This window comes from Aotus nancymaae, unplaced genomic scaffold, assembly GCF_030222135.1.
Source record: "Aotus nancymaae isolate 86718 unplaced genomic scaffold, 86718_ANA_hifiasm-v0.15.2.pri h1tg000059l, whole genome shotgun sequence".
In the NCBI taxonomy this organism is placed as follows: domain Eukaryota; kingdom Metazoa; phylum Chordata; class Mammalia; order Primates; family Aotidae; genus Aotus; species Aotus nancymaae.
The window spans coordinates 42053846-42080760 of NW_026988473.1; the positions used below are offsets into that span (position 1 = coordinate 42053846).

The window sequence follows — 26915 nt, forward strand, 5'->3', positions numbered from 1 at the left end:
AGCTTCCGACACGGACCTATTGCGCGGGACGCGGCCAAGTCATGGACCGCAACCCTTCGCCGCCGCCGCCGGGTCGCGACGAGGAGGAGGAGGAGGAGGTCGCCGGGGGAGACTGCATAGGGAGCACGGTCTACAGCAAACACTGGCTCTTTGGTGTCCTCAGCGGACTCATCCAGGTGTGGAAACTCGCGCCACGCTTGGGATCTCCCCACATCCCTCAGGCACCTGGGCTCCATCTCTGGCGGCTCCTACTGCCCCGGGAGCCTCCATCCCCACGAAGACTCCTCCCCAGGCGCGCGCTGCGGGACCTCGCTCCTTGCGTTTCTCCCGCCGCTGCGGACCCCAAAACTATCTGGAGCCTCTCCAGGTCTCTCGACACAAAGGAAAGTATAATGGCAGGGATGCTGGAATACTTGGGGTTATATTTTGCTTTTGCAAGTTCTCCAGAAATACATGATCGTGTATTTCTACATTGCTCGGGTTTTGCTCCCCATCCCCACTGTCATTTCTGAACCCCAAGTCCTTAATTTATGTATGTCATGGACTATCGTTGTATTAGAGTAAATGGTGACTTTAGGGTTACATAACTTTTATATAAAAAGCGCGGCTTCTGGCCAGGTGCGGTGGCTGACGCCTGTAATCCCAACACTTTGGGTGGCCGAGGCGGAAGGATCGCTTGAGCCAGGAGTTGGAGACCAGCCTGGGCAACATAGAGAGACCTGGTTTCTGCAAACTTAAAAAAAAAAAAAAAAAAAAAAAATAGCCGGTCATGATGGTGCATGCCTGTAGTCCCAGCTACTCAGGAGGCTGAGGCTGGAGGGTCGCTTGAGCCTGGAGTTGGAGGCTGCAGTGAGCTATAATCCAGCTACTGCACTCCAGCCTGGGGGACAGAGTGAGACCCTGTCTCAAAAAAACACACCAAAAAATAATAAAAAAAAAAAATTTAATTACCTACTAGTTGCAGGTCACCTAATGGCTCAGAACCTCTATTTCTCTCTTAATTTCTATAAAATGGCTTATAATATTTATATTATTATATAGAGAGTTATTGTGTAGGTTAAGTGAGATTATAATGGCCATAGAGTGCTTAGCATGGTGTTTGACTTATAGAAGGCTGTCAGTAAATGTGCATTTTCTTCTCCCCATGTTTCCCTAATTGGTTTCTTTGCTTCCCATCTCTGTCCTCTCCAGTTCATTTTCTACACAGCTGCCAGAATAATCTTTAAAGACAGGGCTACTCGTGATACTGCTCTTAGTTCCTGTTGCCTAGGAGAAAAATACATATTTCTTGAAGCTTGACATTTAGGGCTCTTGTACATTTTCCAGCCTCATCTTTCCATGATACACTTTGTTCCATCAACACTGAACTGTTCATCCCCCAAACATGCTAGGCCCTTTCTTAACTCAACTCTTGGACTTTCCTCTGAATACTCACTTCTCTCCTTCACAAGACAAACTACTATTCTTCCTCCAAAATTTAGCTTAAATATCACCTCCTAAGAGAAGTGTTCTGCCTCTTCTCCCAGGAATAGGTCATTGGTCCATCATTTTTGCTACCACAACTCTTTGTCCACAATTCAGTTGAATCACTTAGCCTTTTCTAATATGACTATCCCTTTACATGCCTTTCCCCACTGAATCCTAAAAGTAAAAAAAAAAAAAAAAAAAAGCTTAAAAGTAAGGTATTATATCTTACTCATCTTTGTATATCCATCCCAGTGCCTAGCAACAGTATTTACTTTGTGAATGTTGAAAGAATAGATCTACCCAAGACACTAAGTTTTTAAAAGAAGGTTTTTGCAAGAGAAGATACTTTGCTGATAGCCTCTTTGTGACTTCTAAACGATTATGAGTTAATATTAAAGTAAGTCCTCACTTAACATCAGTAGGTTCTTGGAAATTGTGACTTTAAGCAAAATGACTGATAATGAAACCAATTTTATCATAGGCTAATTGATATAAACAAGAGTTAAGTTCCTGTGGCACATTTCTGAACACAAGAACATTGCCAAACTTCTAAATGAGGACCCAAAACACTTCTAATATTAAACATTGAGATAAATGTGAGCTATAAATACATTGAAGAAAGGTTAATAAAAACAAGATAATTATTTACCCAGTTTTGGTGAATTAGCGAGTAATGGTGGTAGTAATGATGGTGTGTTAAATGAAGGAATAAATGTTTACAAAGCAAAAATGACCATCTCTTACTACTGCACAGTCCAAAAACAATAACAAATAAGAAAGGCTTACTGAGCATTTTCCTACCATATAATTTATTGTCATGTATCTCTATGATGATTGTCTTCTTTACAGATTTTTGTTTTATAATAATTTGTATTCATCCATTTTCCAACCCACTTGCTGTGGTTCAGGGTTGAGGGTGGCTGGAGCCTGTACCAGCAGCTCAAGGTGCAAGGCAGGAACCAGCCCTGGACAGGATGCCATCCCCTCACAGGCACACTCACACACACACACTCACTCAGAATGGGACCATTCAGACACACCAGTTATGCTAATGTTCAAATTTTGGGGATGTGTGAGGACACTAAAGTATCTGGAGCAGACCCATGCACACATGGGGAGAACATGCAAACTCCACACAGATGGTGGCCCTGGCCAGGAATCAAATTTTTTTCTCATCAACGTTATAAGGAAATATTCAATCACCTGCTGTACTTGGGTACCTGGTTAGTACTGTAGACAACTTTTATTCATGTTTTCTTTCTTTGTGTTTCTGAAGATTGTTAGCCCTGAAAACACCAAATCTAGCTCAGATGATGAGGAGCAGCAGATGGAGCTTGATGAAGAAATGGAGAATGAAATTTGCAGAGTATGGGATATGTCAATGGATGAGGTATGAGGCTGGAAGCAAAACTCTGAAAAGACTGTTGAGTGAGGAGGTGGTGAATGGATGTTTTAAAATGGTTCAGTCCTTCACTCTCTGGGGAAAGGCTTTATTTCCTGTCTGTAATCACACCTGTATATTACATAGGGAATGAGGTCCCAGGAGCTATCAATGCTAAACTTCTGTCTTTGAGGCTGGAGGATCTGAGCTGTCATTAGATTTGGACTAAATACATAGCTCTTATGAATATATTCCTATACACATGTAGGCCAGGAAGGTTCTGATATTTATCTACCTAAAGAGAACTCTGGCCATATATTCGAGAGCAGGTTAGGAGTTAGAAGACCACTAATATACTGTGATAATATTAGAAGAAAGGGACAATAAATAATTATATATCTATAATTGCAATATTAATAATTGTATTTTAATATCTATATTTCATTCAATAGCTCAAAAGCATTTTCATGTATAGTATTCTACTTGATCTTCACAATAACCCTGTGATATAAGTAGTATCCTTATTTTACAGCTAAGAAAATAGAGGCCAAAAGAGATTAAATGACCTATATAATCTCTCTTGTTTTATTACCTGGACTTTTGGAATAGTTCCCTGATTAAAATCCTTGTTTTAGACTCTTTCACCTCCTTTCCATCCTCTACATTGCCACCTGTGTTATCTTTTTTTCCAGAAATATAGACTTAATTGTACTCATTTTATTAAAAATTGTCAATGGCTATTCATTGTTCTAGTCATTTTTTTTAAAACAACTTTATTGAGGTATAATTAACACAAAAAAACTATGTATTATTTTGAAGGATAATTGGCATTCAGAAAACTTCACATATTTAAAATATACCGTTGATCATTTTTTTTTTTGAGGTGGGGTCCCTCTCGCCCAGGCTGGAGTGCAATGGTGCAGTCTTGGCTCACTGCAACCTCCACCTCCAGGGCTCAAGCGATTCTCCTGCCTTAGCCTCTGGAGTAGCTGGGAGTACAGGTGTGCGCCACCAATCTCGGCGAATTTTTATATTTTTGGTAGAGACAGGGTTTCACCATGTTGGCCAGGCTGGTCTTGAACTGCTGACCTCAAATATCCACCCGCCTTAGCCTCCCAAAGTGTTAGGATTACAAGCAGGAGCCACCGTGCCAGGCCGATAAATTTCGACGGATGTGTACGCAGATAAAACTGTCACTGTAATCAGAATAGAGAGCATACCCATCACCCCTAAAAGTTTCCTTATGGTCCTTGGTGGTCTCTTCCTCTTTTGCCTCCCTTCCTCCATCCTCTCCAGGCAACCACTGGACTGCTTTCTGTCACTACAGATGAGTGTGCATTCTAGAGTTTTATATAAATGTGCTCGTATTCTTTTTTTGGTCGGCTCTTTTACGCAGCATAATTATTTTGAGATTCATTCATGTTGTGTATATCAGTGGTTTATTCTTTTTTATTGCTGAATGGTATTCCATTATATGCATATACCACAGTTTATCTTTTTACCTGTTGGTGAATACTGGAGTTGTTTAAGGTTTATTACAGATGAAGCTGTTGTGAACTTTTGTGTACAAGTGTGTGTGGACATATACTTTTCTTTTTTGCGGGGCAAATACCTAGAATGGTGTATTAGTCCATTCTCATGCTGCTATAAGGAAATACCTGAGATGGGGTAATTTACAAAGGAAAGAGGTTTAATTGACCCTCAGTTCAGCATGGATGGGAGGCCTCAGGAAACTTATAATCATGGCAGAAGGCAAAGGGGAAGCAGGCAGACATGGTGGCAGGAAGGAGAAGTGTGAGCAGGGGAAATGCTAGATGCTTATAAAACCGTCAGATCTGATGAGACTCACCCATGTTCGTGAGAACAGCATGGGGGAAACTGCCCCATGATTCAGTTACCTCCACTTGCCCTTGATACATGGGGATTATGGGGATTGCAATTCAAGGTGAGATTTGGGTGGGGACACAGAGCCAAACTATATTAAGTGGTGTGGCTGGATCGTATGGTAGATGTGTGTTTATCTTTCTAAGAAACTTTCAGATTGTTTTCCTAGGCAGTTTTTACCATTTTACATAACCACAAGCAGTGCATGAGATACAATTCCACGTCGAATTTCTCCTCATCCTCACCAACACTTAGTATGGTCAGTCTTCTTAACTTTAGCCATTCTAATAAGTATGTAGTGATATCTCATTGTGATTATAATTTGGACTTCCCAAATTCCTAATGATGAGTATCTTTTCATGTGTTTATTTTTACTCTGTGTGTCTTTTTTGGTGAAGTACCTGTTTGAATCTTCTGCCTGCTTTTTAATTGTGTTGTTTTCTTATATTTTCTCCTAAAAGTTTTATAATTTTAGGTTTTGCATGTAAGTCTGTGATCTATAGTTATGAGGCTATTGCAGTTATATTGTGACCAGAATTTATATTCTATTAATGATGATTTTGAAAACACAAGTGTTGGTTTTGGACAGGACCCAATAGCAGTTCTTAGCTTCTTTCCCCTACTGTGTTTTAAGCTCTTGGAGGACAAGAAGGAATTTTGTTTTTATTTGAGACAAAATCTCACTCTGTTGTCCAGGCTGTAATGCAGTGGTGAGATCTCAGCTCACTGCAACCTCTGCCTCACGTGCTCAAGCAATCAATCCTCCCACCTCAGCCTCCTGAGTAGCTGGGACTGTAGATGTACAATACCATGCCCAGGTAATTTTTGTATTTTTTGTAGAGATGGTGTTTCATCATGTTTTCCCAGGCTGGTCTCGAACTCCTGGGCTCAAGTGCTCCACCTGCCTTGGCCTCCCAAAGTGTTGGGATTACAGTTGTGACCCATCTCGTCCAGCCAAGTTATACTCTTTTTTTTTTTATTCCTTTTGTTCTTACTGTGTCACCCAGGCTGGAGTACAGTTGCATGGTCATAGCTCACTACAACCTCGACCTCCCTGGGCTCAAGTGATCCTCCCACCTCAGCCTCCCAAGTACCTGGGACTACAGGCATGTGCCACCACACCCGCTAATTTTTGTATTTTTTGTGGAGATGGGGTTTTACCATATTTGCCCAAGCTGGTCTCAAACTCCTGGACTAAAGTGATCCGCCCACCTCGGCCTTCTAACCAGCCTCCCAGAGTGTTAGGATTACAGGTGTGAGCCACTGCGCCCAGGGGTTTTACTCTTTTCCTTATCCCTCACTTCTAGCATAATACCTGATATGTAATCAGCAAATGTGTTTGAATGTGTTTAATGAGAATTCCTAGTGGGTAGGAAAATTATTAAGGTAAATAGATTCGGGACAGAAAAGAGTAGGATAATCCTCTAGAGTATCATAGGTAGTTTAGATCTGTTTATGGAATTGTTCCATTGTCTGGGACCAGTTACCATAAAGACTCTCTAACATCACTTTTGTCTGTTGACATAATTCCTAACCCTGTGGTTTGTTTTTCTTGCATCTAAAATTCTAATTTTAATACAGAATTTTATGGTTGCCTAAGCTATGGGGTTTAGGGAGGAATATTCAACATCCAAGTTAATAATCATTTTTCTTTTCAGGATGTGGCTTTATTTCTCCAAGAATTTAACGCTCCTGATATATTCATGGGAGTACTGGCCAAGTCCAAGTGTCCTCGATTAAGAGTAAGTATGTACATTTCTAAAGCCTTCTTCTTTGAAGCAATAAGAACAGATAGTGCTGGATAGTCATTTATTTTTCTCACTTTGATTTTCTTACTGATCATAAATCAACAAATCAACCTTCAGATGTTTATCGGACATTGCCAGGTCCTAGGTAATTTGCTATTAAAATTTTTTCTTTTAATTTTTGAGACAGGGTCTCACTGTGTTTTCAAGGCTTGGAGTGCAGTGGCATGATCACAGCTCACTGCAGTCTTGACCTCCTGGGCTCAAGGGACTCTCCTACCTCAGCCTCCCAAGTAGCTGGGACTATAGGTATAAGCTGTCATACCCAGCTAATTATTATTTTTATTTTGTAGAGACAAGGGTCTCCTTATGTTGCCCAGGCTGGTCTTGAACTCCTGGCCTCAAGTGATCCTTCCACCTGGGCCTCCCAAAGTGCTGGGATTATAGGCATGAGCCACATATCTGTAATAATTTAAAATATTAAATTATTAATAACTTAATAATTTAAAATTATTAGAACCATAGAAGTTTAGATTCAGGCTGAATCAGGAAGATTAACACTTTAACAGCTTTGGAGACGAGTTAGGCATAACCACTGTTATGCTGCTAGTATGTATCAGAACAAAGAACAGGGCCCGGGCCTCCCATTTCTCAGTTGATTGCTTTTTTTTGCTCACAAAATCCACCATTGCTTGAAAACCATCTTAAACTCAGCCTGCTGCTCAAGACTTCTACTCTCAACCTAACTCATCTTTCCAGCATAAAATCTGGATAGCCAGATAGCCCTTCTGATTTAGCCAGATCTTTCTGCTCCCTGTCTCACGCTGTCTCCGTGCCTCCTTTTGTGTGCCTTCTGTCCCTTCTCAGTATTTGCATCTGTTATTCAAGGTGGTACTGTTCCTCCCACACCTTCCCAAGTAAGCTTTCAGTGGTCATTGCTGTTAGTAAACTGCCAAGAACAGTAGATAAAGACTAAAGGAGACGCCTTTATGTACTGTACAGTGTACTGTGCTTTATTGCCAATTGAGTTGCCATGTGCTATGCATATCATGGATGACTAGTAAATATCTGTTCAATAATTATTATTATGAAAACCTGCTGTTACTGAATACCTGGTCTTACTACTATAAGGTATACTTTTAAAGAACTAGATCTTGGGTGAAGATATGTGTTCACAGTCACACAACTAGGAAAGAATGGAGCTTGGATTTCAGCCTAGGCCTGACTCCAATATAACCACTGTACTGTATTTCCTCTCTTTCTTTGAGATTATAAAATGGAGAATTCCATAGTATATTTTTGCAAATTGAAGATTGAATTAAAATTCTTATTTAAGTAGAATGTTCTGTCCGACTTAGGGCCTGATTAACCACTTTTTCCTTGAGTCCTTATATTAATATAAAATTTGACAATTATGCTATTTCTGTACTGAGTTTTTCTGTCTTAAATATATTTACTCACTATCAGTATATGAAGGAATAAGCTTATGTCAGGAATGGCACCTTTTAGGAATTAGTCATACTGTTGTATGTGTATCTGCTGACCATAGTCTGCTGCCGCAGTGATTTTCAGCCTTGGCCACATGTTAGAATCGCCTGGCACATGGGCTATCAAACTTCATCATGTCCCCTCATCACTAATTGTCAAGTCCACCTCCAGAGTGTCTAGTCCAGTAGGTCCAGGATTCCTAATATGTTCCCCTGTGATGCTGGTGCTCTGGAGCATTGCCATACTCTTGAGAATCTTTGCCCTAGGGAACTTTTAAAAATCTTGAGTCAGGCCATACCCCAGATGAATTAAAGCAGAATCTCCAAGTGTGAGACTCCAGGCAGCTTTTAAAGTTCCCAAGGTGACTGCAGTGAACAGCCAAGACTGAAAAACTTCATCTTTGATTGGAAGTTCAGTTAGTCCCTCTTTAGTGTATAAGGGAAATATATGTGTTTTTTTTTCTGCCCCTACTCATTCTTAATCTTTTCCCAACATTTGACCACTCACATTATATTGAAACTCCATTTCTGTAGCTCCTGTGCCACCTCACTCTCTGGTCTCTGACCTCTTCAGTCACTCCTCTCTCACCTTTCATTGGCTTTTTTCTTTCTTCCTTTTTTATACTGTCCTGAATATGGACGCTTTCTAAGGTGTAGACCCTGATTCTTTGTTCTCATTATATTCATTTTCCTAGTGAACTTATGTGTTCTTTACACCTTTAAGTTGCAACTCTGCCTGTGGGAGCAAAACCTTGACTTCCCTTCTGGTAACTGATGTCACATCTCCAACTTTCTTCAGGCATTCTCTGCTTGCATGCTATACAGTTGTCCCTTGGTAAATATGCGGGATGGTTGCAAGACATTCCCCAATACTAAAATCCACGCATAATTCTGCAGTCAGCTCTGTGGAACCTGTGTGTATGGAAAGTCAGCTCTGCATATTATGCAGGTTTTGCATCTCGAGGACGCCGTATTTTCAGTCCAAGTTTGGTTGGAAAAAATCCACCTGTAAGTGGACCCACACATTCAAACCTGTGTTGTTCAAGGGTCAGCTGTACTCTCAAACCCCGGATTCTATATGTCCTCAGTGATTTATGATCACACTTAACTGATCATAAAAGTCACCTGGTATATGCTGGGTAAACAATAGTTTTCCAGGCTCTACCCTGGAAATTATGATTCAGTAGATCTGAGATGAGACTTGGAAATCTGTATTTTTAACGAGCTCCCTGAGTGATTCTTATGTTTCAGCAAGCTTAGAAACACTGTACTATCTGAACTCATTGTAGCTTTTCATGCACTTTCTTTTTCAAATTTCCTGTCAGTGGGACCAATATCACTGACTGGGGAAATGAGGCAACTTGAAACCTAGGGATCAAGTTCAACTGCTTTCTTCCTTATCGTCACATTGGATTATTTTGCTTTCACCTTGAGAGTCTTCCTCAGCTTCAGCCTTTTCCATGCCTGAGAGCCCTCCTCCTCTTTCATCTTGATTACCGAGGTTCAGTTTGGAATAATGTTAAATGCTCAAGCCCTGGAGTTCTGCCATGTTCTAGTTGGAGATCTTAAGATCTTAGGCAAGTTGCTTAAATTCTCTGTGCCTTAGTTTCTTCATCTGAAAAAAATAGGGATACTATTAGTACCTATCTCCTAAGTTATTATACGAAATGATACATGGAAAATGCTTAGAGTAGTACCTGGCCATAATGAGTGGTAATAAACTGTTATTACTTATTAATTAACTGTTACTGAGATAGATTCTTAAATTCTTTTAAACTTCTTTTCCGTATACACTAGTCTCGCCTTATCCTTGGGGGTTACATTCCAGGACCCCCAGTGCCTAAAACCAAGGATAGTACTAAACCCTATTTAGAATATGCACAAATTTCTTTTTCCTTCTTTACAATTTTGTGGATAGATTTGTTCTTACTATAGATCCCTAAGCAACCTCAGCATATATTTTTTTGTTTTGTTTTCTTATGAAGTCAAGAACTTTCACCTTTTCATGTAAAGAAAGCATTTAATGATCCCTCCTTGGCATATCCAAATTGCCAGCATCACTACTCTTGTGCTTTGGGGCCATTATTAAGTAATATAAGGGTGACTTGAACACAAGCCCTGTGATACCCTGACAGTTGATCTGATAGCCAGGATGGCTACTAAGTAATAATGGGCAGGCAGCATATACAGTGTGGAAATGTTGAACAAAAGAATGATTTACATTCCGGGTGAGACGGTGCAAGATTTCATCCTGCTACTCAGAAAAGGCATGCAATTTAAAACATATACATTGTTTGTTTCTGGAATTTTCCATTTAGTACTTTTGTACCAAGATTGACCATAGGTAACTGAAACCGTGGGTAAAGAGCTACTATATTAATATATTATGCATTTTGCTGCCAGAATAATCTAAGATACTGTTACAGTATGTTATCTCTCCTCCTTGAGCATCTTCATGATTCCAAATAACTTCCCAGAATAAGTCTAATTCTTCAGCATGGCATTCCGAGCCCTTAATCTCAGTCCTTTATACCTGTGGTATTTGCCTCATGCTGTTCACCCACTTTGTGCCACAACCAGAGTACTTTCTTTATTGTCTACTGTATTTGCCATGTACATGATTCCCTTCCTTCCTTTGTTGATACTTTCCCCTTATTTGAACATCCTTTTGTTTGCATATCTCAATCCTATCAATCATTTTAAACTCATTTTATTGTTAAGACTTCTTCTTCCAGAGCTCCTGCCTTTGCCCTTTCTTTTTCTATGTCTTTCATCCCTTCTCAGAGACTGTAAGCTTGTCCAGATTAGGGTATAGGTAGTATATGTATTTCTTTATCCTGCTTCCCCTCCATCTTGCCCCAAAACTTCGCTCAGTGAAGGTTTTTTTTTTTTCAGGTTGATAATTCTGTTTATGTGTCTTTCACCTCAGAGCCATTGTGACTTGTAAAATTTGATTTGGCAGGAAATCTGTGTGGGAATTTTAGGTAATATGGCCTGTTTCCAAGAGATATGTGTGTCCATCAGCAGTAATGAAAATCTTGGGTAAGTCTTACTACATAATGATGTTTTTAATATATTCATTTATATACTTAAGGAAATTATATACACAGGAAAAGTAGCAGTTCTGAAAACAGTCCTTCCTCTGTCCTGATGAACACTCCCTAGGAACTTCTTTGTGTGTTGATGATAGCTAGGGGCTTCTTCAGGAGGTACTGAAATGATTCAGGATTTAAGCCTGTTTTCTTCAGTAGCAAGGGAACCTGAATTGTCAGCTGTTGCCAGTAAACCAGATAGGGGAAGAACCAGTGGGACAAAACTTGGAGATGGGGCAGCCAACTGGAATCCAAAACAGTTTAGGTGCAAGGAACCCAATGACTCAGCTGGAGTCTACAGAAACTAGATTCATTGAATAATGTCATCCCGAGAACTCTGACTTAGAGGGTAAGACTTGCCAACAAACTAGAAGATAAAGGGGTGCTCCTGTGATTAAAAGACTCATATTTCTGCTTTGAGGCTAGTTCTCTTCTTCATGTGTAAACTCCTGGGCAGAAGGTTTTTTAATGGAGGAAACTCAAGTAGTTACTGTGTCCTGGGAACACCCTGAAATCATATGCTAAATTTTGTGGGTATATTAGTTTTCTAGGCAAAGGGTTCATGGCTATTAATCAAAATCTCAAAGAAATCTGTGCCCAAAATAGGTTAAGAAAACTGTTCTAGGCAGTTTTTGTCAGAGCTGGGACCATAAGGGTTTTATTACAGGATTCAAGTACCCGGGTTTCTCAAAAAGAGATAACTCCTAGTTGTGGAGGGACTTTAAGATCCTAGTTCGGGGTATTTATTCCTCAGTAATTTACAGTCATTCATGGAACAAATGACTCAGGATTATGTTCAGTCTCTAGTGTTCTCTATCAAAATCCGCAAGTGAGAAATGTTAACAAATATTATAAATTCAATTAAATGCTGATGGGATATAAGTTTGTTGAACCACTTTAGAATAGTTGGGCATTATCTGATCACATTGGAACATATGCATGTGCTGTGACCAGCTCATAGTGGGCATATATGGTAAGAGAAACTGTGCATGTGTGCATCAGAATAACTCATACAAATATATGAGAATAACTCATACAAATCCTCCTGTAAAGGAGAATTGCTTGAAATAGCCCAAAATTGGAATCAACACAAATGTCCATCAAAAATAGTCTGGAAAAATAAATTGTGTTATCTTCACACAATGGAATGCTCTGCAGCAGTGTATCAGAGAACAACAGCTACAGGAACAACATGGGTGGATCTTACATACATAGTATTCAGCAAATAAATGAAGACTCAAAAGAATAAGTATAGTATTTCTTTAATATGCTGTCTCCCTTCCTTGAGCATCTTCATGAATCCAAATAACCTCCCAGATTATGTCTATTCAGCATGGCATCTTAATCCTTTTACCTGTGGTATAAAGCAACACCAAAATATATAAAATAATAAAACTATAGAGCAAAGTAAGGAAATGATTGCTGGAAAAGTCAGAATGGTCATCATTTCTAGCTGGGAAAGAGAATTGTGATTTGGAATAGACACATGGTGACTACAGAGATGCAGCTCTGTTCTCTTTCTTGGAAACACGAGTGTTTGCTTTAGAATTATTCATTAACTATAGATTTGTATATTTTGGGCTTTTCTGTATACATGCTGTATTTCACAATAAAGATGTTCAAAAAATGAAATGAAAACTCTGATACTCTAAATGTGAGTAGTAAGGCATGTCGGTTAACTTCTGTGTTTTTGTAGGCAGGTGTTATTGCACTGTTTGTATGATTCAGACCCACCTACTCTGCTGGAAACAAGCAGGTATGCTTTTCCTTTTATGAATTCTATAATGTTACTCATAAGAGTAGCTAAGAAAGTTAATTTTTTATTTTCAAATTTCCTTTACTGTTTTTGAAAAGTAGAAATTCAACCCACGTTTACCATATAGGTTGTTGCTTACTTGCCTTTCCCAGGCAGAAGTGGCCAGTGTCTGGGTTGAAAGGATCCGGGAACATCCAGCTATTTATGATAACATTTGCTTCATTATGTCAAGTTCAACTAATGGTGAGTCATCATGTACTCTAGAAAAAAAGATGTTTTAAATTTTACTTAATTTTTAGGAAACCGTGTAACTATTTCTAGAAGTCACCTTTTTTTTTTTTTTTTTGAAAAAAAGGCTTGAGTGCAAGGTAATAAGTTGTTTGTTTGTTTGAGACAGAATCTTGCTCTGTCACCCAGGTTGGAGTGCAGTAGTGTGATCATAACCCACTGCAGCCTCTAACTTCTGAGCTCAAGGTATCCTTCTGTCAGCCTCCTCAGTAGCTGGGGCTATAGTCATGCACCACCACACTCAGCTCATTTCAGAATTTTGTGTAGAGACAGGGTATTGCTTTATTGCCCAGGCTAGTCTCGAACTCGTGGGTTCAGGCAGTCACCCAGCCTCAGCCTCCCAAAATGTTGGGATTATAGGTATAAGCCACCATGCCCAGCTTTTTGTTTGTTTGTTTTTTGGAGACAGTTTTTTGATTGAAGAAGATATAAAATTTCTTAAACTCCTGGGACACTGATAAATTCCTCATTTAAAAATAAGGAAATATAAGCAAATTTAAACATAGGAGATAAGTAAATCACCCTTGGAATAAGTACTGCTTGAGCAAGATTTGGCTTTCTTAGAATAGCTTTAGAATTTTGCTTAACCCTATTGTTTTTAACAGTTTGTTTCTCTTTCAATATCTGTTTTGTTCTCTGCAGTTGACTTGCTGGTGAAGGTGGGGGAGGTTGTGGACAAGCTCTTTGATTTGGATGAGAAACTGATGTTGGAATGGGTCAGAAATGGGGCTACTCAGCCTCTAGACCAACCCCAGGAAGAGTCTGAAGAGCAGCCAGTTTTTAGGCTTGTGCCCTGTATACTTGAGGCTGCCAAACAAGTACGGTAGGTGAGCTCTTTCGTGCAAGTGTTCTGGGAAAATGCAATTGCTAGAAGTATTCTCAGAAGTCTTGTTAGATTCCTTGCAACAGAAGGAAGTATACAGTCACTCTTTATTATGTTGATTCACTACTAATATTTGTAATGCAACGTGTTTGCTTTTTGCAAGAATGATGATAGTTACAAAGTTCTTGTTATATTATCATTTAGCTGTAGTCTGTTATTCAGCATTAAATGTGGTTTCTGTCTTAACATCATCAGAAATTTTATGTAATTTAAATCAGAGAAAACATTTTCATGTGGTTATTTTACATTGAACAGTTAACAGCTTCTTAACGTTGCACATCATCTATTTATTTATTTATTTATTTATTTATTTAGTTCCTTGTGTTTATATGCCAGTCTTCAATAAGTGATTGATTTTGGGACTCTGATGTCTTGCCAAGAATGATTACTAGGTCTTACAGGTCATTAAAACTATTTATTGCTAATCACTAGAAAATTAATTTTGAAATTGATCTGCTTAGTGGTTTGCTTAGTGCATTATTAGTGCTGGGTAAGCCACATCAAAACCTATTAATTTTGTGTCCTTTATCCAAGTGAGGATTAAATTCATCATCTTTCCCTAAATCTGCTTCATCAGTATTCTCAATATTAGTAAATGGTGTAATCATTATCCTATTTGGATAACATAGAAGAAATGGAGAAGCCATTACTGAATGCCCCAGTATTTTCCCATTGTAGTCAACTTCCAACCCTTATTCCTGACTTTTCCTGGGATTCCATCCATGCCAATCAAGCCATTATTGTCTCTCATCTGGAGAACTGCCACATTCTTTTACTTGAATTCCCTGCCTCTATGCTTGCTTCTTCCCAAGCCTAGACTTAAAAGCTGTTTTTGTAAAGTACGCACTCATCTCACTCTCATGCTTCAGTCTTTTCAGTTGCCTTCCTTAGGATAAGGTCCAGAAAAAACCAAAAAAACACAGCTTGAATACTATGTACATCACCTGGGCGAAGGGGACCATTTGTATTCCCAAACCTCAGCATCATGCATGTAACAACCCCCAACATGTACCTTCTGAATCCAAAATTTAAATAAATAAGTGAAAAAAGAATGAAATAAATGAAAAATTCTCAAAAAAATAAAGTACAGCTTATAGACCCAGTGGAATACCTCTCTATCCCTTATTCCTTGTACTCTGCATTTTAGTCATGTGAAGCTTGCTTCACTTCTTCAATTGAACCAGGCTCTCTTGTCGCCAAGCCCTGGCACAGTATGTTTCCTCCACCTCAAACACTTCTTTGCGCCTTCATGCTTCTGTGTAAACATCATTTTTCATAAGATACCTTCCCTGACCTTGCAAATGAAGTCTCCTTGCTCTGTGAAGTTCCTAGTCCTATAGTGCTGCATGCATACCACTTTATTATAATTACCCCGCTAGCAATCCTCTTTCCTTTTAGAGTATAAACTTTATGGAGATAGGGATAACATCTTATACATCTGTTTTCTTAGTTCCTAACATAGTGCCTGAAAGTAGTAAGTACTTATATAAACATTTGCCAAACCATTGTTTTAATTGTTCACTGTCTTTTTGCTTGTTTGGTTGAAGAACTAAGATTTTGAGTTTCTAAACTGTTTAGATTTTTAAGAATCCAAACTGTTGATCATAAGAATTAGACTTATGTGGTTTTAGTATTCTCAGCTAGAGAGTTAGGATAATCCTGAGATGTTTTCAGAACATCATTGTTGATGCATGGTGCAGTGGACCTTACTCTCATACTCTAAAAATCTCAGTCATTTATTGTTCTGATTATTCGAGCAAACCAAAATGATAAAGTATCAACTAGCAGGTTTCTGCATTGTTACTTTTATGAGATAGAGGCAAACGATTTTTTTACTTCTTGCCTGTGTGTGTGTTTGTTATATTATATAATATTTGTGATTTTTTTTTTTTTTTTTTTGCTGTTTCCTCTATTAGAATATAAAAGCTCTAGTGAGTAGAGAGACTTCGTTCCTTTCCTTGTTTTATCCTCAGCACTTACAGCAGTGGCTGGCACAGAGTAATAAATATTCATTGAATGGATGAATGATTGGAATCCCCTGGACAGTAAAGTTGTGGCTTTTACTTTTCTTTTTAGTTCTGAAAATCCAGAATGGCTTGATGTTTACATGCACATTTTACAATTGCTTACTACAGTGGATGATGGAATTCAAGCAATTGGTAAGATGGTTTATCCTGATGCTCTCATTTAATTCTTTGCTGCTGTAACTGCACACAGTTACTCATTTAATTCTTTGCTGATTTTAAATTGCTACTTTATTTATTATCTTTATTAAGTACATTGTCCTGACACTGGAAAAGACATTTGGAATTTACTTTTCGACCTGGTCTGCCATGAGTTCTGCCAGTCTGATGATTCACCCATCATGTAATGGATGTGTTCATTTAATTCTTTGCTTTGCTGTAACTGCACACAGTTACTCATTTAATTTTTTGCTGCTTTTAAATTACTACTTTATTTATTATCTTTATTAAGTACATTGTCCTGACACTGGAAAAGATATTTGGAATTTACTTTTCGACCTGGTCTGCCATGAGTTCTGCCAGTCTGATGATCCACCCATCATTCTTCAAGAACAGAAAACAGTGCTAGCCTCTGTTTTTTCAGTGTTGTCTGCCATCTATGCCTCACAGACTGAGCAAGAGTATCTAAAGATAGAAAAAGGCAAGTACAATTTTTTAGGCTTATATTGTTTTTCATTTCATTTATTTCTCCCTTTTTTCTTTTTATTTCTCACTTTTAAAAATGCTTTCGTTTCCCTAATTATAGAAATGTTACATGCTAAACTTTAAAAATTTATTTTATTATCATATTTATTTACTTATTTTTTATTTATTTTTATTTTTTGGAGATGGAGTCTTGCTCTGTTGCCTAGGCTGGAGTGCAGTGATGTGATCTCGGCTCACTGTAACCTCTGCTTCCTGGGTTCAAGTGATTCTTGTGCCTCAGCCTCCCGAGTAGTTGGAATTACAGGCGCAAACACCATCATGCCTGGCTAATTTTTGTATTTTTTCAGTAGAGACAGTTTTCACCATGTTGGCCAGGCTGGGCTCTAACTCCTGACCTCAAGTGATCCACCCACCTCGGACTTCCAAAGTGCTGGGATTGCAGGCATGAGCCACCTCGCCTGGCTATTTACTTATTTTAAAAACAGAGTCTTACTTTGTTGCCGAGACTGTAGTGCAGTGGCAGGATCATAGCTCACTGCAACCTTGAATTCCTGGGCTAAGGTGATTCTCTTACCTCAGCCTCCTGAGTAGCTGGGACTACAGGCACATGACACTTCACCTGGCTAATTTTTAATTTTTTTTATGGAGACAGGGTCTCGCCATCTTGCCCAGGCTCGTCCCAAACTCCTGGGCTCAAATGACCCTCCTGCCTTGCCTTCCAAAGTGCTGGTATTATAGGCATGAGCCACTGCACCCTGCCTAAAAATGTATAAAATTTATAAAAAACATCAAGGAAACATGATGCTTGTAAATCTACCATCCAATGCATCCATATGTATTTTTTAAATTCTGCTTTTTAGCCAACATTTCATTTAGAAAATAAAAATGAATATTTTACTATGTAAATACATATTCTTTCACAGAATGATTTTTATGACTACACTTAAATTCATGATTCATTTAGAATTTATTCTGGTGTCAACATGTGAAGTGTGGCTTTAATTTTTTCCCCCCTTTGATAACTTTGGTACTAGTGGTATCGTTTTTTTTCCAGAGGGCTACCCCATTATCTCACCATCATTTAGTGAATAATCCTGCTTACCTACACTGATTTGAAATTTCATCATTATTATTTTTTAAACTCCCCTATATATTCTATTTAGTTCCATTGCTCTATTTACATATTAGTAGCCATACTGTTTTTAAATATTAAGGTTTTATGTTTTAATACCTAATAGAGTGAATCCCTCTTCATTCTTAAGTTTTCAGAATGTTTTTAACTATTCTTATCACTAACTTTAAGTTCCAAAAACAAAAACTCTGATATTTTTGTTGATATTGTATTAATTTTATAAGAATATGTTATGCCTTTTCATTTGTTCAGGTCTTATTTTGTCCCTCAGTAATGGTTTCTTCATATAGATCTTGTATATTTCTTATTAATTTCATTCCTAGATATTTTATACTTTGGGTTTACTATTGTCTATGACATGTTTTCTTCCACTGATTATTGTTGTTGGAATATATGAAGGCTATTGATTTCTGTATATTAACTTTGCCTCCTGTAATCTTACCAAATTCTTACTATTTTTAATAGTAATTCCAATAATAATCCTTGGGCTTTATCTGATAGTGCTTTGGCTTAAATTAGATATATCTTATCAATTCTCTATCTGTGGTTTCTTTTTCTTTCTGGGTTGCCTAGTATCTCTGGTGTTAAATAATAGTGATGATAGAAAACATCCTTCCTTTGTTTGTGATTTTATTAGGAATAATCCTAGAGTTCTACTGTTAAGCATTATTGGGTATAAAATACATGTTTTGTAGCCAGACGCAGTGGTTCACACCTATAATCCCAGCACTTTGGGAGGCTGAGGTGGGCAAATTACCTGAGGTGAGGAGTTCAAGATCAGCCTGGCCAACATGGTGAAACCCTGTCTCTGCTCAAAAATACAAAAATTAGCCAGGCGTGGTGGCATACGACTGTAACCTCAGCTACTCGGGAGGCTGAGGCAGGAGAATCACTGGAATCTGGGAGGCAGAGGCTACAGTATAAGCCAAGATCTCACCACTGTACTCCAGCCTGGGCAACAGAGCAAGACTCCGTCCCCTCAATAAAAAGATATATGTCTTACCATTTAAGGAAGTATTAATCTGTTTCTATTTTATTGAGTTTTTAATTAAAAAATGTTGAATATTTTTAAGATCTTCATTTATAGATATGTTACATCATTGAGAAGGTGGCATTGAGTACAGATCTTAGGGAGAGAATGGAGGGAGTCATATACATACTTGGGGAGAAGAACATTCCAGACAGAAGGAATAGAAGGTATAAAAGCCCTGAACCAGAAGTATGCCTGGTGTCTTTGAGGAGGAACAGTGAGATCCCATATAGCTGAGGTGGATTTAGCAAAGTAGCACATGGTGTCAGAGAGGTAGAGTATGGAGGTTCTGATTTTGCCTTTTCCTCTGAATGAGGTAGGGAACCATGGTGGGTTTTAAGCAGATGTTGCTTACACATGAGCTGACTTTAATAGGCTGCTGTTTTGATGAGAGATGTAGGGGGTCATGGATACAAAAGGGAGATGAGTTAGGAGGCTTTTAGAGTTTGGATAATTGACTTATATCAAGAAATGTTATAACTTGGACTAAGATGGAACAGTGGAGGTGGTAGAAAAATCCTGTAAGCTAATTTTTTGTATTTGGTAAAATAGGGTTTCTCCAGATTGCCCAGGCTGATCTCAAACTCCTGGGCTCAAGCTACCTGCCCATCTTGGCCTCCCAAAGTGCTGGGATTACAGTCATGAGCCACCAGGCCCGACTTCCGGGGCTCTTTTAATTGCTGATGTTTCATTGCTTTAGTTTTCAACTCAGTGTCACCTTTTCAGAGAGCTTTCCCTGCTAGGCCATTATATTATATTCCACTTTTATTTCCTTCATAGAACTTACCAAAACCTGAAATGGTCTATTTTATTTACTTATTTGAAAGTATAAAAATATAAGCCACTTATAGGCTGACATCTTTGTCATGTTACCACTGTATCTATAATACCTAAAATAATGATGTCTAGCACTAATTCAATATGTATGAATGAAAAACCAAACTTAACTGGCCAATTCAATGCTTCTTAATTTGTTTATACAGTAGATCTTCCTCTAATTGACAGCCTCATTCGGGTCTTACAAAATATGGAACAGTGTCAAAAGAAACCAGAGAACTCGGCAGAGTCTAACACAGACGAAACTAAAAAGACCGATTTAACCCAAGATGATTTCCACTTGAAAATCTTAAAGGATATTTTATGTGAATTTCTTTCTAATATTTTTCAGGCATTAACAAAGGTAGGAAAGAAGTACTGATGATGATGTCATAAGCGAAAGTGTGTACAGCTTAATGCTCCAAACTTTATTATTACTACTATTATTTTGTTAATATAAAAGTAATATCGAATTTGGGAAAATAAAGAAAGTAAAATCTTAATATCACCATGAGTTTATAATCTTAAAAACCATTAGTTGATGTAGTTTGGTATATTTATGTATGACAAACATATGTTTACATGCATATATATTTATAAATGCATTTTCATATACTTTCACCCAGCATATGCAGACTGCTCTTTTCCCTAACACTGTATTATAAGCATTTTTCTTGATTCTAGATGAAAGACTTTTTACTGAGAGCCAATTTAAACCTAATTTACCAAATAATCAGTTTTCAAAATTTACTGCAAACTTCTCCTAAGGAATATTCTCCCTGAATATGTTCAGTGATTAACATTCTTCCTTTGACCATATTCTTTCTATCCATATATTTGGAAAGAAATAGATTATGAATATGTTATGAATATGTTGTATTATGTATTATGAATATAAAATGTTATAAATATAACTATGAAGGATATATTTACTCATAACCACTGAATTTTGAAAAGAGTATTCCTTAACAAGAACTTTCTCTTGGCCAGGTGCCCATAATTGCAGTTCTTGGGAGGCTGAGACAGGCGGATCACTTGAGCCCAGGAGTTTGAGACCAGTTTGGGCAACACAGCAAAACCTCTTCTCTACAAAAAATACAAAAATTAGCCAGGCATTGTGGCACACCCCTATGATCCCAGCTATTTGGGAGGCAGAGATGGAAGGATTGCTTGAGCCCAGGAGGTCAAGGCTGCAGTGAGCTGAGATTGTGCCATTACACTCCAACCTGAGTGACAGAGTGAGACTTATCTCAAAAAAACAAAAAGTTTCTCTTAATCTGGTGATTTTTTTTTTGAGGTGGAGTCTCACTCTGTCGCTAGGCTAGAGTGCAATGGCGTGATCTTGGCTCACAGCCACCTCCGCCTCCTGGGTTCAAACGATTCTCCTGCCTCAGCCTCCTGGGTATCTGGGACTACAGGTGTGTGCTACCACAGCCAGCTAAATTTTGTATTTTTAGTAGAGATGGGGGTTTCACCATGTTGGCCAGGATGGTCTGTATCTCTTGACCTCATGATCCACCCGCCTCAGCCTCCCAGAGTGCTGGGATTACAGGCGTGAGCCACCTTCCCTGGCCCGATTTTTTAAAAAAATTATTAGTTGTCTTGCTTCCCTTTTCCATATTTGTATTTTACAGATTTGGGGTTATTACCTTAGCAGGTTTTACAGAATACTGGATTCAACATTACAGATGTGAAGATGGCTAAGGCATAATGCCCATATTTTGTCAAAATGCTATTTACATGTGAAAATGTTGCTTTTACTTGACCCTTATTATTGGGTATTATAATTTTTATGTCAATTAAAGTTCAGCAGGTGATAAATTGCCTTATTTTGATTTGCATTTTAAATTAATGAGATTGAAAATTTGGGATGTCATATATTGATTGTGTTTCCTGCTTTTTTATAATTTATCCAGTTTGATTATTTGTATAAATTTATTGGGTAAAAATGCATCTTTTCCATATTCATTGCATGTATTTTTTTTTTCTATTTTTTGCTGTTGCTTTTGTTTTTTGGAGCAAGGCACATCGATATTTCTTAACTTTTAAGTGGTAGGAACATCAAAGGAAGGTGGACTGAGAATACACTAGGGCTATGTCATGCAAATTCTTATATGCCATATTTAGGGGATTTGGACTTAATCTTGAAGAAACTGAGGAGCTACTGAAGATTTTTTTCTTTTAAGCACCGAGTGATATAAGCAGTTTAGAAGGATTACTCCAAAAGCAATAGTGAGGAAGGAGTAGAGAGAATTGAGGCTGGAGAGCAGGAGACCAACCAACAGGCTCGTGTGCTTGATAATCTTCAAGAATAATCTGAAAAATGATGACAGCCTAAACAACTGAAGTTTGAACGGAGAGGAGGGATGCAGTAAGAGAGATTTGGTAGAACAGACTTGAACACTCGCCGGGAGGGTTCAGCAGCAGGGGAGAAGGAAAAGTCTTGACTATGTTCCAGGTTTTTGGTCTGTGTAGCAGGGTGGGTAGTGGTGCCCTTCACTAGAGTAAAGACTACATTGGAGAAGATGTTTGGGTTACATAAGCCTCCTTGATGTCAGTGGGTTCAGTTGGGACATTTGAAATGCCTACGGGGTCAGTAGGGAATTGTATATACTGATTTGTTTTTATTCACTAAAGCTTGAGAAATTTTCCTTTTTTGACATTGCGTCTTATGCTGTTTTAGGAGACTGTGGCTCAGGGAGTAAAGGAGGGCCAGCTGAGCAAACAGAAGTGTTCCTCTGCATTTCAAAACCTTCTTCCTTTCTATAGCCCTGTGGTAAGTATGGGTACATGGATAGGTGGCTGAGTTTCTTAGGATTACTAAATGTTTTCAAGTAAGCACTTGATTTCAAGGTCATTGTCAAAAAAGATAGTATATACAATTTATGTGACTCAATGCCTTTGTCAGATAGATGACTGATAGAAACAGAAAACCAAATACCGTATGTTCTCACTTAGAAGTGGGAGCTAAACCACTGGATACCATGGACATAAAAATGGGAACAGAAGGCACTAGGGACTACAGGAGGAGGGGAGGGAGGGAGGCAGGGTGGGCAAGGGCTGAAAAACTACCTATTGGGTATTAAGCTTACTGCCTGGGTGACAGGTTCATCTGTGCCTCAAACCTCACCATCATGTAATATACCTTTGTAACAAACCTTTGTAACAAATGCACATTTAGACATTTAGACTCTTCTGAGTCTAAAATAAAAGTAAAAAAAAAAAAAAGGTGACTACTGGAAAATTCATAATACTATTGGGAGTAACAATTTTGAAAAAATCAGCTCTAAATTTATAATACTCCTTTCTGTTATGAAGTAGATAGCATATATATTAAGTCAAAGTCAGATTCTTAGGAATAGTCAGTAGGTTTCTATGGTTCTTCAAATGACATCACATTTCCTACCATTAGAAGCAGATTTCAAAATAGGAACTTTTCTAGGAAAACGAAGGACAGAATGTGGGAACAGACCGTAAAGAGGAAGCAGGGGGAGAAGTACTAGGTCAAAAGTAAAACAGGATGGAAGCATAGTCATTTCCTTGAGAACATTTTAGAAGACTGCTTAGGAAGTACTTTTGCTGTCATCTGGAGATCTACCAGCATTTCTTTTCCATCGGACCATTTAGAAACCACAGGTAGAGTAATCAGTACCTTAAATCAGCTTTTTCTCTGTTGTGTTTGATTTTTTTTTGTTTGACTCACAGGTGGAAGATTTTATTAAAATCCTACATGAAGTTGATAAGGCCCTTGCTGATGACTTGGAAAAAAGCTTCCCAGGTTTGAAGGTTCAGACTTAAAAACTGAATTGGAATTATTTCTGTACAAGAAATAAACTTTATTTTTCTCACTGAGAGTTGAAATTGACTTATTGGGAATATTAGCCAAAGCCCGTATTAGACCATAATTGTCTGGTATTACATTTGTGCCCTTCTTCTCTCCTAGACTTGTCTCACTTTTTTTGACTTTGGAATCTGGAGTTTCACCACTGTCACCCCTATTTTTATATTATGTAATATTTATCTTCCTCAGTGGAGGAAAGGAAAAATGTTAAGCTTGTCGTTGAGATTCTTTTTAGGATATGTGAGAGATTTGAGGATTTTCTTCATGGCTGTTAATTTTTTAAGTGAGAATTAATGTCTTTGTATCCACTATAAGGATATTCAGCCACAGTAACAGAAACCCTCCAGTAGCAGCTGAATCTGATGTCTTTCAGGAATCTTATGCAAAAAGTCCAGATGAAATAAGGTGACTGCTTTCACCCTTCACACAGTCTGCCATGTAGACCTTTGTGTTCATGTTTATTGTCTTGTGGTTAAGGGGTCTGGGCCTTTATCCACATTCAGGAAGGAAAAGGGAAAAAGAGAAGGGGCTTTTTCCTACCAAGTCTTTATATGTGTTTTAACAAAGCCAGCTTTCTAAACCTCGCTTTTGGTACAGCCCCTTCCCAATTTATATCAGAGTTTTTTGACTTTAAAGTGTTCATCTTGCCTCATACTTTATTTTCTTTCCTTGAGAGATTTTTGCTCATAAAACATAGAATAATCTTATTGGTAAGAGATAATATGATTTCCAGTTTGGAGGTAGTTTTATTGTTCGAAATGTCACTGCTGAAAAGAATTGGAACATAAAAGTAAAATCTTACCAGTGAAATCTCACTGGTAGGTTTATATATACTACGCTGTATGTATATTTGCATGTCCTCAGTGCTGACCTTACTGGTAGCCTGAATTGACTGTATTCAATGTGAGATTTCAAAGGCACTGATGAAATCACTCCTACATGCTAGCTGACACGAAAATTCCACTCTTTTTTTTTAAGTTTAAGATGCAAATACTGAGTAAGAGTAATACTTGAGGTTATTAGTTATGTTTACCTCAGTGCACATGAATTTCACTTTTTTTTTTTTCTGAGAGCATGTTTTAAAAGGGGAAGCACAAGGACCTTATGTACCTGACGGAGTGTTGCACAAAAATGGTAGTAAGTTACAGGGGGAGAAGGAGAAAGAGGATAGTAGTGGGAAGGCTGGGAGTGTCCAATTTATTTTCCGCTCACATTTCTGCCTTGGACCTGCAGTGTTTACTTTGTTACTTCTTTATTATTAACATGAGTTTTGGTACATATTTTCATAATACTTTGGTATGTTTGAAAACATCCCATATCTATAAATTATACTTTAAGTGACCAGTGTTAAGTCATTTTTAATGCTACATGATCTGAAGAATTCGCTCACAAAATTAAGTTCTTGAATCAGTTGCAGTGATATTTTGAAATGGTGCTTCCTCCAGAACCATAAATATGAAATTTTATACACAATCGAAATTATAGACACAAATGGACACTTATTTTTTTCCCTATACTTTTTTGCAGGGGAGAGGAAAAATGCAAAATGAACTTGAGTTAGCATTTGTTATTGAGTTCAATATTTCAAGACCTAAACCACTAAGAAAGAAGACATGGTCTCTTTCCACTTTTTTTTTTTTTTTAAAGATATTTTATCCCCTACAGAAAATGAGATATAGCTAAACTGTTCTTTTCTTGGTAGGTTCATCTTTCTAGATCAAAAGACTTTTCCCACTTTATCTTTAATATTTCCTATTGCCTTTCTTGAATTAGTTACAAAATAATTTTGGTATGTAAGTGGGAGAAAGTTTAAGAGTCACCTCTGAGCCTGAGGTACTGTTTTTTTTTTTTTTTTTTTTTTTTGGTGGAACACATGTAGAAACTGATTATAAGCATTAAAAAAAACCTGTTAGGGGTTCAGAAAATCTTAGGTACATGAAATATTGAACACCATCCTCTGTTCTTGAGACTGGGCAATAGTGATGCTGCGTCTGAGCTAGCTTTGAAGCTGATAATCTATGACTCCAGTATTCTGTTTCTTCAACTAATATTCTTGTTTAATATTCTTTACAACCTAATCAATAGTCTTTTTTTAAAAAAAAATAGGTTCATATTAATTTAGGACTGGATTATTTATTCTACTTGAGCATGTGTTCTCTTTTACCACTTTGCAACTTCAGTTTCCTCCATGCTCCTGTCAGAAGTTTTAAGAAAGGGGAAGTAGGTAAATGCCCCTCTTAACCATACCATGTTTTACCATATTTTTCTTTCCTTTCTGACATACGGGTCTCATTATATTCTTGCTAAGACTTGTTAAACTCCTGTGCCCAAGCAGTCCTCCCTCAGCATCGTGAGTAGAATATTTTTCTTTTTGTTGCTGGTTTGGAATCCAATCTAAGAACCATTATTAAAAGTTATATATTTATAGTAAAATAGTATGATGTCTTTGATTTGCTTCAAAATAGTCTGGGGTAAAGGGAAAGAAGTAGGTTAATGGAGTAGATGAAACAAGACTGGCCATCAATTGGAGTTGCTGAAGCTGGGTGACAGTTACACAGGGTTCCATTATACTCTTTCGTTTGTTTGTTTAGAGACAGGGTCTTGCTCTGTTGTGCAGGCCAGGTGCAGTGGCACACTCATAGGTTACTACAGCCTCAAACTCCTGGGCTAAAGTGATCCTTCCACTTCAGCCTCCCAAATAGCTGGGACTGTGGGTGCATGCCACCATGCCCAGCTAACTTTTATTTACTCATTTTTATTTTATTTTATTTTGAGACAGAGTCTCATTCTGTTGCCCAGGCTGGATTCCTGTGACGTGATCTTGGCTCACTGCAACCTCCGCCTGCCAGATTCAAGTGATTCTCCAGCCTCAGCTTCCTGAGTAGCTGGGGTTGCAGGCACACACCACCACACCTGGCTAATTTTTGTATTTTTAGCAGAGATGGGGTTTCACCGTGTTGGCCAGGCTGGTCTCAAACTCCCGACTTCAGGTGATCCTCCTGCCTCGGCCTCCCAAAGGGCTAGGATTACAGGCGTGAGCCACCACACCTGGCCTATTTATTTATTTTGTAGAAATGGGTTCTCACTATGTTTCCCAGCCTGGTCTTGAACTTCTGGCCTCAAACAATTATCCTGCCTCAGCCTCCCAAAGTACTGGGATTGCAGGCTACCTGTAAAAGGTTTATAAAAGCAAATAAATCATTACACAATTTAAGCTTTAATTTGACTATGAAAGATGCTTGTTCCTTTTATGGAGAAAGGAGCATGGATAAGCAGAGTGCCTAGCTGTCTCTTCCACGTGATGTACCAACACCTTCATGATCCAGTCCATGCCTCTCCACAGAAAGCAAATAGAGTTTGGTGGCTAAAAGAATATTCATTAGGCTAGGCAGGTCCAGATCCAAGCCCTGGGTCAGCTACTTACGACCTAAGTAACTTTCATCA

At 38.2% G+C, this 26915-nt stretch overlaps 1 protein-coding gene across 2 annotated transcripts; it reads left to right on the forward strand.

Moving 5' to 3' along the window:
- SAAL1 (serum amyloid A like 1) lies at positions 1-23482 on the forward strand. Of its 2 annotated transcripts, none has more exons than XM_064365125.1 (12): positions 1-176; positions 2744-2857; positions 6391-6474; positions 10927-11006; positions 12753-12812; positions 12940-13055; positions 13743-13923; positions 16060-16142; positions 16459-16647; positions 19798-19994; positions 22314-22406; positions 23336-23482. In XM_064365125.1, exons 1-12 carry the CDS (start codon positions 42-44, stop codon positions 23426-23428), a joined length of 1425 nt encoding a protein of 474 aa, XP_064221195.1. In that variant the 5' UTR covers positions 1-41; the 3' UTR covers positions 23429-23482. The 2 variants fall into 2 exon arrangements, with proteins under 2 accessions (XP_064221195.1, XP_064221196.1); XM_064365126.1 differs by having other exon boundaries at positions 19-176; positions 19801-19994.
- Positions 23483-26915: the final 3433 nt, after the last annotated feature.

Bases quoted from the DNA above. Each gene is read 5' to 3' on its own strand.
- SAAL1 (XM_064365125.1), top strand. From the start codon at position 42: ATGGACCGCAACCCTTCGCCGCCGCCGCCGGGTCGCGACGAGGAGGAG. The intron at 2,858-6,390 runs GTATGAGGCTGG...TTTTCTTTTCAG, and splicing joins GGGATATGTCAATGGATGAG to GATGTGGCTTTATTTCTCCA. The intron at 13,924-16,059 runs GTAGGTGAGCTC...TTTTCTTTTTAG, and splicing joins GAGGCTGCCAAACAAGTACG to TTCTGAAAATCCAGAATGGC.